General features: G+C 35.0%; 1 protein-coding gene across 2 annotated transcripts in view; it reads right to left on the minus strand.

Annotated features, from left to right (window-relative positions):
- Positions 1-2316: 2316 nt before the first annotated feature.
- Positions 2317-14016, minus strand: part of LOC116594226 (coiled-coil domain-containing protein 7-like) — a 139138-nt gene continuing 127438 nt past the window's right edge. For both annotated transcript variants that reach the window (XM_032349336.1, XM_032349335.1), the window contains 2 exons: positions 4858-4895; positions 2317-2442 (listed from right to left, as the gene is read on the minus strand). In XM_032349336.1, the coding sequence (XP_032205227.1) occupies positions 2436-2442; positions 4858-4895 (45 nt within the window). In that variant the 3' untranslated portion in view covers positions 2317-2435. The remainder of the gene's footprint in view (positions 2443-4857; positions 4896-14016) is intronic.

Here is a 14016-nt window from a genome sequence, read left to right on the forward strand (position 1 = left end):
GCTCAGTGGGTAAAGCCACTGCCTTCGGCTCAGGTCATGATCTCAGGGTCCTGGGATCGAGTCCCGCATCGGGCTCTCTGCTCGGCAGGGAGCCTGCTTCCTCCTCTCTCTCTCTCTGCCTGCCTCTCTGCCTACTTGTGATCTCTCTCTGTCAAATAAATAAATAAATAAATCTTTAAAAAAAAAAAAAAGAAAGAAAAGAAAATATCTGATATAAAAAGGTCAATCAAGAATGTATGATCTTCATGTCTATTATGGTCTTGGGTCCATCTCCAATCTATCCCACCATGAAGCAACTAGATGTTTAATGGGAATTTATACAAAAGACAAAGAAGCCACTGTTGCCCAATGAGCCTATTCTACTTGCCATCTAAGCCAGTCTCTTTAAAAACAACCTCCACAGTGCTTGCTAATCCAGCTTCCCCTTGTTCATAAGTTATAGGCTGCCATACCCTGCAAGAGCCTCTCTGCATTGGTTGAACTCCAGTGTACTTTGGAACTAAAGAGTGAAATAAAAGATTATTTTAATAAATATTATATTCTCATTCTTTTTTTTTTTTACTCCCTACTTTGATCTCCGTATATGAATGACAAAGTAGACTGTTCATGTAAAAGATGGACATTGTCTTTGCATCAGATTCTTTGGCAAACATCCTCTTCTAATCCTGCCGGTGACTTCTAAGAGAAAAATAGTAACTTTGGGGTCTCTGCTGAATTTATCACTCCAAAAACATGACAAGCTGGCTCATCTCCAAGAAGGAATAACAGATCTCAGTTTATCAGGGTGTGAACATGTCTGACCTTGGGAAATGTTTGGGGGGGATATCAAGGGAGATAATGAATAAATTTCTCTCTTACTGAAGACACTGTACATGTATTGTACAGATATTCCAAAACAGCCTTCTTTGGCAGTCCAGAAAGTAAAGCTTATAAGGTATGAATTTATTTATTTATGCTGGTTTTGCACCTACACCTAACCCAGGGAGGAGGGGACCTAACTAGCAGCTTTCTCCCAGGTAATACTGTAGAAATTGTTGTGATCAAGACGAGGTGTCAGCCAGAGCTAATGGAATGACCCATTAGTGAGACCCCCAGACCAAGAAGCAGACAGAGGAAAGACAAATCTCTGTTATGGCATGCCCTGTAGTTCTCTCCATTCTCCCTTCTGGTGTTTTGGCAGAGCTGGCTCTGCCAAGACTGTTGAATGGAAAATAGCTCTCACTGACACCGGCTACATTAACATACAAAATGCCTACTCCTCCAGTAGCTTCCTTTTTCTAACAAGGCCATTGCCCAAGCAGGAATCTCTCACTGTTATGTGGTTAACTAGGTGCTCTCTAGTCCCTCCTAATTCCTCTATAATTTTGTAGGGTTATGTGACGAGCAAGTCCCCCTCAGGTGCACTTCCCATGGTGAATTCAATGTACTTCCCTGCAGAATAATGACAGCTCAGGAGTTATTACACCCTTCACTGTTTCTTAGTTTGTAAGGTTTCCTCTATAAAATCTAACTAATGTCTATAACTTGGGCCACAAGTAATATGTTTCTTGCACGACCATTAATTGAGGAAATTATAAAGTCTCCTTTAGGGTTTTCAAAAAGGTAAATCTCCATTTGTAGTATATTTTGTAAAAACTGGAAAGAGGCAAAAAATTGTTAACAGTTTTTTTAATTTCATAATTAAATAATCCCTTTTCTTGATACAGAATATCTTTCTTGACCACCAATATAAATTAGCCTTCCCCGTGACTATCAGAAAGGTAGTCATATTCTCTTCATTTATTACTCTCTAAAATTATCTTGTTCATGTATTCTCAATTGTTTTTCTGCCTGTTTTCCCCACTATAATGTAACCATCACAAGAGAAGAAAGCTTATTTGTGTTATTTATCAGTAAATCCCAATGTCCAAAAGAGTACCTGGCATATGAAGCTGAGAACATTTGTTGAATGATTGAGTTTAGGGAATAAATGAATGAATAAATTTAATAGCTAATCATCTAATCTATGCGGGAAATGGATATGTATTAATACACTTCCTCTTTTGTATGTTTTTGTGCTTAGAGTTGGGGGTGAGAGAATTGTAGAAAAAAAGATTTATAAAGAAGTAGGTTGGATGCATAACTCTTAAAACACCAAGAAACAGCTTACATTTTCATATCTAAAAAGTGTAAATTTCAATGCTATAAAACTAAGAAAAGCTAACACCACGTTTGATGTGAAACACTATATTATTAATATCTATTGTGTCTGATTAAATACTTGCCACTAACTCATTCCCTAACCAAAACAAATCACTAAATGTTGTAAAGCGCAAAAAAAAATGTACTTTATTGTAATCAATACCATGTGTCTGTTCAGGTGGGATCTCCTTACTTCGCTCCCATCCACTCTCTGAAGGTTTGGGAGACTTTTCCAAAGTATTTCAGAAATTCTATTAGGATCTAAGAAGTAACCCAAAATGAAGTTTTATGAATAATATTGTGCCATGTGCTTAATAGTTTGACTTTTTATTATATTTAGCAATATTAAACCTATAGCTATTAAGGGAAATTCTATAAAATCTATCAAGCTACAACAACCTGATTCATGTCATATCTCCCTTTTATCCTCAGTATAAACGAAAAAAAAAAAAATTACTGGTCTTTTCCTGGCACACTGTGTAGATTCTAAACACCCTCATTTTCGTTTCAACTGTTCAGTCCATCTGTAACACCTGTTCCTCATATTTCCCTGTTAAAATCCAACCCACCTATCTTTCTTAAATTAAATGCTGTTACACTTAGTCCAGCCAGGAACAACTTTTCCTTCTTTTTGATGCAACTTCTTGGTAACCTTTTATAGAATGAATCTTCTGCATATAAAATACTGCACTTATTTTCACACATGTTTTGTCTGCCTTACTAGAATATTTAATGTGTCCTATATTCTCTATCATCCTTAGTCCATTATTCCCCATCCAATCCTTCTTCCATTTTTCTACCTCCCAATATTACTCATTAACTGTGACTTATCAGCCTAGTAGAATGGGGGTTGGCAGGAGTAGTAACTCGTGGTAACACTATCATAACCCATCTATGAGATTTTTCCAAAAACTCATAGAAAGTAACTGAGACTACCTTACTCTATCTTCGTAGAGGCTAGAAATTCTCTTTAAAATACTTTTGTTTAAGCCAATACTTCTACTTCCTGAAATTCAACAAATATACTGTATCAACTTCAGCAGCAGCAACTAAATGTCCAATATTAAAACAGCTTCTATGAAAAGTTATTACTTCATAACAGTGACAAATTATTAGCTTTCCAGCATTTTCAAAGCCTATTACACTTCATGATGTTTCCACAGAAAAACTATAGTAGTATTCCATGATTTACCATAATCCTAACATGAATATAAGAGTATCATGCTTTGTTTCTATTTCTATAGTTTATAACCTGGTTAATTTCCAATTGAAGTTGAAGATAATTACTAATTTTTTTATTACTTTTATTACTTAACTATTTATTACTTAATATTTTTCTCAAATGTTCATAATACTGACCAGATATAATTATAATGTGAAGTGATAAATGACAAGAACTCTACCCATAATAAGTTTGCAAAGCAACAAATAAATGTCTGTCTTCTCTTGAGATATTAAAAACATACTTTTAAAAATACAATCACTACAGATACTAAAATTGACCTTTTCAAAACTTCTAGCCCTTAATCACAACATTTATTACTTAATTCTTACTAATTCATCCTGGTCTGTAATAAAGAAATATTAGAAATAGTAATGAAGCAGAGAAATGCACATTCCTAGATAATTCTTTCCTCTTCTCTGCGTGGCAATCAAAGTTAAAAATTTTATATATTAAGCTGTGTATAATTAAAGAATAAGTGCCTCATGTATACTGAATTCAAATTCTCAATAATTCAAGTGAATGACTGAAAGGAAACACTGCTGTAGTTCATTCTCACTGAAGATCAACCTAACTCTTATTGACAGAACCTACTGTTCCACTAATCTATCTGGTTCAGACTTTCTGTTTCCTGACTGGCTTGTGAAAATGTCTGTGAATCATAACATCTTAATCAAACAGACTCACTTTCTTATGAATCTGTAAGATTTAATTGGATAAATCAACAAACTTAATTATTTTATGTTCATGCATATGCATATATATAAAGTGATTAAGCAAAAATGAAATGCAAAAAAAAATTTAAGTTAGTTGTTTTATGTATTGAGGTCATGACTTCATGATGTAAGATATCCCACTCATAAGTATTTTCCTGAAGATAAATAAAAATTGTTTTCACACAAAAATCATTTTAAAAAACGGTCGTCATATTTGGGGGTGCCTGAGTGGCTCAGTCAGTTAAGCATCTGCCTTGGGCTCAGGTCATGATCTCAGGGTCCTTCGATCAAATCCTCCAACCCCCAGTCTGGCTCCCTGCTCAGCAGGGAGTCTGATTCTCTCTCTTCCTTTGTTCCTCCTCCCCATTTGTGTTCTCTCTCAAATCAATAAATAAAATCTTTAACAAGAAATGGATCATGTTCAGTTGCTCACTATCTGAAAATTTAATTGTTGGTCAGGATGGGGGGATGTTGGAGTTTGGAAAGTGGCTTTGTACCATACCTAGTCCTTAGTTAAATTTTTCACTTAAAATTTTCTATTTTCACAGCATCCAATCTGTTGATCTTTGACATCTAAAGTTTTAAAAATTTTCTATTTAAAATTAGTTTTGAAGACTACAATGTTTAAGCAAAAATACAAGTCAAGGAATCTTATGATACTGAATTTAGAAAGGCTATTTTGCCATTTAGGTATATAAAGAATAAAGATTAGAAAAAGAATATTTTTTAATGTTTTACCTTTTGTCAAGTGGGCTTCCATTTGGGACATTTGAGATCTGTGATAAAAAATATTACATTTAAATACACTAAGCATGTACAACAAATGTTTTTACTAAATTATCTAGAAAAATATTCAAAAACATGCTTTTAAATATGATAATTTTATAAGATTAAGGTATCAAAAAAGCTAAGAAATGATCATACCTGGCACTGGAGGAAACACTGTAGAATATGAACTACTACCAAAATTATATTTCTTAATGAGTGCAAAGAGCGCTTTATGTTGATAGTAAATAAACATTATTTTAAACTTATGTACTACATAATTATTTAATTTTTTCAGTATTCTTTTTGAAGTATTTATAATTCAAATGCCAAGAGAATATACTAAAATAGTGCTATTAACACACAGTATACTTACATGATAGTATTTTTTTTACTTTAAAAAAATTGTAAAATTATATTGAGAATGCATGCTCAAAATATACTTACTGAGGTGTGTGATCAAAAATATAAGAAACCAATGACCTCAAGAGTATGATTTTATTAATAACTTATCCCTTGGGAAGATAACTTGTTTTTCTATAGCATAATGAGGATTCTAGATTTTATCCCAGGCCTGAATTTTACCTAACTCAGTTTCCTTCATACAGAGATTAGTTAGCTTTATCTTTACTCACCTGTGTCAAAGATTTCCGATGTTCAACAAACTAATTTTCTTTTCTTAAGGCACATTACCAGTCTATATCTCTAAGCTCCTCCTACAGTTAAATGTGATAAATTAATTATGAGAGAAAGTGGTGTGTACCACACTTCCAGCTGGGTCAGTGAAAACTGACTCATATTTGGTTTTCTTTTTTTTTTTTTTTTTTTTTTTTATTTCCAGCATAACAGTATTTGTTTTCTATCTTCTTCTCTAGTAGCTGGATTTCTATGCCCAATGTGGCCCAGAAAGTCAATGTCAAATGGCAAAAACTCCATATGCCAGTATACCTGAATGACTGTGTAGAGCAGGACTCCCTAACACAAAGACAGACTCTGAACTTCCTGGAAATATTTACATGAGGAAATAATTTTCTATTGTATGTGAGCCATTACACGTTCTGGGCCTACAAGTGACAAGAGTTAGCCTATATGTTAAGAAATATAACACCATGGGTTTTCATATGGACTACACAGATAACTAGATATAACTCAAGGAAGATAAAACCTAATATTCACATAGTGCTTCATGATATTCAAAAGCATTTGATAAACACTATCTCATTTTACTCTACCGTGTTTATAAAGTATTATCAAACTCCTATAACTAAGGGTTTTAGCTCCTGACATATAGGAATGATAACAGGTCTTACCCTAACCTCTAATTTAAAAAAAACTCCTATTCCAATAAGCAATTTTAAAAAGATACAAAAACAAAGAAGAACTACTTCTCACATATGTCATTAAGATACACATATGACAGACCTTTTGTGTAATGTAACCTAATGTCCAGTAGTAAGACTTCTAAATATTTTTCTTTCACTCTTTTTAAATTTTAAGTTTGGATCACCAGTAGCACAGGGTGATAACCTGGTTTCCCTATGAAGCCAGGCCCAAGAATACTGGGAGCATACCACCTCATTTGAGAAAACCCTCTCTTGATATTAGAAATATCACAACTCCACAGCCAAACGAAGCATTGTAATGCCTAAGACAGTTATATCAGCAAAAAAAAAAAAAAAAAGGAAAAGAAAAGAAATATATTTCTAGTTACAATATATAGGTAAGACCTTATGAATTATAGGATCAATGCAAAGCAGTTCTTTTCTTTCTGACCACTGAAGACCAAACTGCTTCACTTAGCATTCAATTCAATGGTTTTCACAATCAATCTACTTGAAGGTAGTCTCCAAAATAACTTCCAGTGATCCCTGTTTCATGGCATTCATGCCTGTTGTATTTCCCTCTGCTGTGTTTGGACTGGCCCTGGTGACTACTTCCACTTCTAATGAAATGGCAAAAGTGATAGGATATCACTTCTGAGAGTAGATTCTAGCTTCCTCCCTCCCTCCCTCATGCTTTCCCTCCTTTTCTCCCTGTTTCTGCCCTTGCTTCCATGTTGTAAGTGGCTTTATGGAAAGGCCTCCCTGGCAAGGAACTGATGTCTCCAAGCAATATCCAGCAAATATCTGAGGCCCAACAAGAGTTATATGAGTATATACTGAGCCCAGAAGTATATCCTCCTCCAGTTAGGTGTTGAGACAAACACAGCCAAGGCCAACATTGACACTAATAATCTGATTTTATGACTTCAACTACTGCCCAACTCTTGTTTTTCTTTAACAATTATAGTTCTGTGACTCAGATAGGATTATATTCTTCACCAGACTCCAGAACACCCATCCAGGACCTCAATTTTTGCACATTTTTTAAGCCTTTGTTTTCACTCATGGCTGACTGATTGAGGATCCATTGGTGAGTTCAACTCCTAAACCACTGTTCTATGCAAATGTCCACTGAAGCTAGTAGGGACAGATTTTTATTCTTAAGATTCTGAGTATACTCCAAAATCTGGTTAGGTTAGTGATTCAAAGAGGCCCATGTACCCAAAAGTTTATAGCAGCAATGTCCACAATAATCAAACTATGGAAAGAGCCAGCCTCCATTTGTAAGAGGCTAATCTCTAAAGAACATAAGCTATGCTTGAGTCCTAGGTTTTCTGTTTAAGTATAAAGGTACCATTAGTTAAGAATGTGGGAGCTTTTCAGTTGATTGAAAACCTTTGAAACCTCTCTCTTCCCATTACTAATGCTTCTCCTTCCTCTTTTTATCACCTTCAATCTCTAGTAAGGTTCTCTTGAATCCTTTGGTAGGTCCCTCCTTAACCACTAACCTCCCTCATCCTTCTGCCTACCCTGCCAGACTTTCCCTTTCCCACTTGAGTCCCTCAGTTCCCTATAGTCACCTAAACATTAAATCCCCATACTCCCTATGAAGAGACTCAACAGAGTCAGAGCCCCAAAAGCAACCATTTCAGACTGAAATGAGAGAAAGATGCTATTTGGAAAAAAAAAAAGAATTTTTTTTTTTAAATTAGCATTCTGTTCACTTGATGAGGCAGATAGCCACTAGACCTCTTCTTGGTCACTCACCTAAAACTCAGTCCACATCTCCATGAGATTACATATCAAGGGGCACCTGGGTGGCTCAGGGGATTAAGTCTCTGCCTTTGACTAAAGTCTTGATCTCAGGGTCTTGGGTCCCACACTGGGCTCTGTGCTCAGCAGGGAGCCTGCTTCCCCCTCCCCCTCTGCCTCTCTGCCTACTTGTGATCTCTCTTTTTCTGTCAAATAAATAAATAAAATCTTTAAAAATAGAAATAAAAAATCAAAGCAAAAAAACTCTCCTCCAGAAATATTGACAAACATGTAATCTCAGCTTGTGCTAGTTGCCAGAAACACAATTCAAATAAAAATATAAAGTGAGCACTGGGTGTGGTGCAAAAACAATGAATACTGTTATGCTGAAAAGAAATAAAAAAAATTTTTAAAAATGGATTGCTTCAAAGTCACAGGATACAAAACTGATGCACAAAAGTCTACTGCATTTCTATACACTAATCATGAAGTGGCAGAAAGAGAAATCAAGGAATCAATCCTGTTTACAATTGCATCAAAAACCATAAGATAGGGGCGCCTGGGTGGCTCAGAGGGTTAAAGCCTCTGCCTTCATCTCGGGTCATAATCCCAGGGATCCCTGGGATCGAGCCCTGTGGCGGGCTCTCTGCTCAGTGGGGAAGTTGCTTCCCTTCCTCTCTCTCTACCTGCCTCTCTGCCTACTTGTGATCTCTGTCTGTTAAATAAATAAAATCTTAAAAAAAAAAAAAAAAGATACCTAGGAATAAACCTAACCAGGCAGGTAAAAGATCTGTATTCTGAAAACTATAAAAAAACGTATGAAAGAAATTGAGAAACACAAAAAGAAATGGGAAAACATTCCATGCTTATGGACTGGAAGAACAAATATTGTTAAAATGTATATGCCATCCAAAGCAATCTATACATTCAACATAATCCCTATGAAAATACCACCAGAATTTTTCAGAGAGCTGGAACAAACAATCCTAAAATCTGTAAAATCTGAAAAGACCCCAAATAGCTAGAGGGATGTTGAAAAAGAAAACCAAAGCTGGTGGCATCACAATGCCACACTTCAAGCTCTAGTACAAAGCTGTGATCATCAAGACAAAATGGTACTGGCACAGAAAGAGACACATAGATCAATGGACCAAAATAGAGAACACAGAAATGGATCATCAACTCTACAGTCAGCTAATCTTTGACAAAGCAGGAAAGAATACCCAATGGAAAAAAGATAGTCTCTTAAAAAAAGGTGTTGGGGAAATTGGACAGCCACATGCAGAAGAATGAAATGGGACCATTTCCTTATACCATACTAAAAAATAAATTCAAAATGGATGAAAGACCTAAATGAGAGAAAGGAAACCATCAAAATCCTAGGGAAGAACACAGCTAGCAACTTTTCTGACCACAGCCACAGAAACTTCTTCCTGAACACCTCTCCAAAGGCATGGGGAAAAAAAGGAAAAATGAACTGTTAGGACTTCATCAGGATAAAAAGTCTCCTCACAGAGAAGGAAAAAAACGAACAAAACTAAAAGGTAACCTATGGAATGGGAGGAGATATTCACAAATGACATATCAGATAAAGGGCTACTATACAAACTCTATAAAGAACTTATCAAACTCACCACCCAAAAAACAAATAATCCAGTCAAGAAATGGGTAGAAGACATAAGTGGACATTTCTCCAAAGAAGAAACACAAATGGCTAACAGACACATGAAAAAATACTCAGTATCACTCAGCATCAGGGAAATACAAATCAAAATCACAATGAAACCACTTCACACCAGTCAGAATGGCTAAAGGAAACAACTCAGGAAGCAATCAGATGTTGGTGAGGATGTGGAGAAAGGGGAATCCTCTTACACAGTTAGTAGGAATGCAAACTCGTGCAGCCACTCTGGGAAACAGTATGGAGTTTCCTCAAAAAGTCAAAACCAGAACTACCCTACAAACCAGCAATTGAACTACTAAATATTTATCCAAAGTATACAAACATAGTGATTCAAAGAGGCCCATGTACCCAAAAGTTTATAGCAGCAATGTCCACAATAATCAAACTATGGAAAGAGCCCAGATATCCATTGACAGATGAATGGGTAAAGAAGATATGGGGTGTGTGTGTGTGTGTGTGTGTGTACACATTATATATAGGTGTATGTACACACACACACACACATACACATATATAATGGAATATTATTCAGCCATCAAAAAAGAATGAAATCTTGCTATCTGCGATAATGTGGATGGCACTAGAGGGTATTAGGTGAAGCAAAATAAGTCAGAAAGACAAATACCATATGATTTCACTCATATGTGGAATTTAAGAAACAAAAAAGAGGAACATAGAGGAAGAGAAGGAAAAATAATACAAGATAAAAACAGAAAAAAACAGAGGGAGGCAAACCAAAAGAGACTCTTAATTATATGGAAAAACTGAGGGTTGCTGGAGGGGAGATGTGTGAAGGGTTAGGGTAGTTGAACAATAAGGAGGGTATTTGATGTAACAATACTGGGTGCTATATGCAACTGATGAATCACTAAATTCTATCCTGAAACTAATAATACACCATATGTCAAGTAAATTGAATTTAAATTTAAAAAATGAATTGCTTCATACATGCCAAACACAGCAGCTTAAAAAAAAGAGGAATGAACCATATGTTTAATTGTTTAGCTCCTTTGCATCTGTGATATATTTGATACTTACCTGATTTATTAGCAAGAAAAATAGTAAAATGAGGACTAGCTTTGACTTCTGATATAATTTTCATGAGCAATTCAAGCATAATAGTTAAAAATAATTAAATAGATAAAAATGGAATAAAAGTTTAAAAGTAAACTTTTCAACAATAATTATATTTCATAACATAGCTACTTAAAAAGTTTTAAAAATATTTTTGGTAACGTGAAACTTTAAAAAGCTATACTAAGTTATATAATTGTCATTGATGAGCTAGATCATTTCCAAGTAAGATAAAATATTGAAACATTAATTGCCAAACACAAGTTAAATGGATTTTTAAAAGAAAAAGTGGTGCAAAAGGAATCTTAGAAAGGGAAATTTATGTATGACCAAGCTAGGTAATATTGGAATGGATTTATTTATATTTTTTTAAGGCACATTAATATCAAAAGTACATTGGTACAAAACTAGGATTCTATTTTGTCCCCGTTGAAAGGACAGTTTTCTTGGACTGATGATCTTCTCTTGATAAGAGATTATGAAAGGTTTTTCTTTATCTCTACAGCCATCTGCCTAAAAAACAATAATCCGTGTTGTATCAAAATAATTTCCTGTACTTCATATTGTCCTTATCAAGTATTGAGTCACTTAAGAAAATCAAATCTCAATATTGAAAAGCTATGGGTTTTTTTTTTTCCTAACAATCAAGTAACCTTCTATATTTACCTTTGAAATATTTTATTGTTACATTTGTTAAATAACTAAATAAACTGTGATCCTATTTTGTCAAATATTCAGACCTTTTAATGTTTAACAACATCCCCAAATCAAATGCTAAATGAAGTCTTTTGACCTCAAACTATTTTTAAAATTTCCCAGAGGGTCCCTGGAAAATCTCAAAAGGATGTCTTTCACCTTGTAAAAGAGAGGTTTAATTATATTTATGCAGTATATTAAACCATGTGGAAAATACTGTCAAATAAGTGAAGATAAACCATCATAAGTTATGTATGTATGGCTACATGTTACTAATATAAGTATTCCAGAAATTGTCTGAAGTTCTTGAAAATTTTCAGTACCTTCACTGTCTGCTTATTATGTTAAAACATTTTATGTCATAGAAAAATATCCTTGTCAATTCCACTGCAGTGAATTCTCAACAGATTTTTATCTTGACCATTCTGTCATTCATCATTCACAGACAGTTATTGTTTTACTTTGATTCTTTTCTGAAAGTGTTTATAATCAGCTACAGGTGAGAATGCACCATGATGGTACCACTTGAGTGACTTTGAGACCATGCTACTGGACTAATAAGAATTTCAGTAACTAATAAAGAAACTAATGGATTCATAAAACTGCTAACACAAGATCAAGTAGAACAAGAACTGAACTAATAAGAAAGGGCTGAATAAACTGATGAGGATGATTAATTTTTTCGATGACCCTTTGAAACATAGCTGCTTCCTGATTTTTTTTTTTGCAGATTTAAGGAAATATTCTTCTCTATTGTCTTAAGCTATCTATAACTTGCAGCAGTTTGATAAAGTATACTTTGGGAACAAAGATTAAATTACTTTTTCTCTCTAATCTAAACCCTCTAAATTTGGAAACTCTTTTTAGTATTCTTATTTCTATGGCAACATAGTTATTTGCATAAGTAAAATAGGAATCTGTTCTCTATGAAACAGAACACAATTGGGAACATTGGTTATATTACCAAGAATTTGACTGCTGGGTCACATTTGAGAATGATGTAAAAAATCAGATATGGCGAGGCTGCCTTAAGGAACTAAGGTTGATTTTATGGAGCCAATAAAGCCTCCTTCAAAAATCTGCCCAGTATCTTTCTTATATGGTTTCTGACCATACAGATGAGCAAGGAAAGCCACTTCCTGGCAGGCTCAAGAATCTCAGAATATCTTGGAGACCTCTAGAAAAGAGGAATTCATCCAAGTCTATAGATATTGTCTTGGAAACCTGATTGAGAATCCTTGGCTTGGCTTCCTAGCCTCAAAAGTTTTCTAAAAGTCCAACCTGCAATTTCTTATGAAAAATTCCAGCAAAGCAAACACAAATGACCTATGTGGTCAGTTACTATTCTTGCTGCACTTGTATAAATGATCAAGTCAATTTTAATGAGATGATTTATATTACAAATGAATCTTTCTTACTTTATCTTTGCTAGAACTGGTAAGGATCACAGATAAATTATGTTTAAATGAAAAACATACCATTGTGGGTGTTTAATTTTAGTCCTATTCATTGTTTTTAAGTCTTTATTATCCACCTATGAACTACACTAAATCCAGAGCTCTAGTTTCCTCTACCTGGTTACAACTTTTCAAGTTAATGTTTCAATTTTTCTGCCTTTTGACTTAAAATCACTGAGAACAAGAACTGCCCTTTCCCTGAAGTTCTCCAAGCTGAAGCTGGAAGCCTCCATAAACTTCAAGAAAATCACCATGACAGATTCATGATAGATCATGAATGAGTAGCCTTATTGCCTGCTGATGTGTGGGCCTCTTAGAAAGTTCACTGGAATACCCAATGCCATCTCCAAAGATATTCAAATCACAATATCTAGAAATCTTCTTGACTGGCCTCCCTCTAGATCCAGAAACTGAGTTTTTAACTATAATCTTTGTTTTTGCTTTCATAGAAACTTTTGCCATTACATGCTTGACTTCTAGCACCACCAAGCAAATAGCCTCTACCACCATGTCCCAATAGATGATTCAGCTAGTCTGTAATGAACAAAAAGTGACCAAGTAAGAAATGGGCTTAAGAACATCACTTCTTTCTTTGAACATGATAGGGGGTTGATAAAGATTCTTTGCTTGACCAAACTTTTAGGTTCTTGAAACTTCTCCTAAGTCCATTTGTGCACTTCCTTTTAAAATCCAGGTTTAGTAAGAACCCTGGTAAGTCAATTTAGCAACAGTGCCCCATTCTCCATGATTGATCTTCCTTCCCCAGGTGATAGCTGCTCACCTTTAAAAAAAAAAATTATTTAGTTAGTTAGTTAGTTATTTGACACACACACACACAGATAGAGAGAGAGAGAGAGAGCCCAGCAGAAGGAGTGGGAGAGGGAGAAGCAGGCTCCTACTGAGCAGGGAGCCTGACACAGGGCTAAATCCTAGGACCCTGGGATCATGACCTAAGCCAAAGACATTCACTTAACTGAGCCACACAGGTACCCCTATAGATGATCACTCTTGCCTATCATCAGCAAAGATCCTATTAGGGCAGTTCAGCAAGAATCTTCCTTTCACCCCCAATGTTGCCCTTAGTAATTTTTCATTGACCATCAACCTACTCTTTGGCTATAAATTTCTACTTCCCCATGGTGTACTA

The sequence above is a fragment of the Mustela erminea genome, chromosome 6 (genome assembly GCF_009829155.1).
Source record: "Mustela erminea isolate mMusErm1 chromosome 6, mMusErm1.Pri, whole genome shotgun sequence".
Lineage (NCBI taxonomy): Eukaryota > Metazoa > Chordata > Mammalia > Carnivora > Mustelidae > Mustela > Mustela erminea.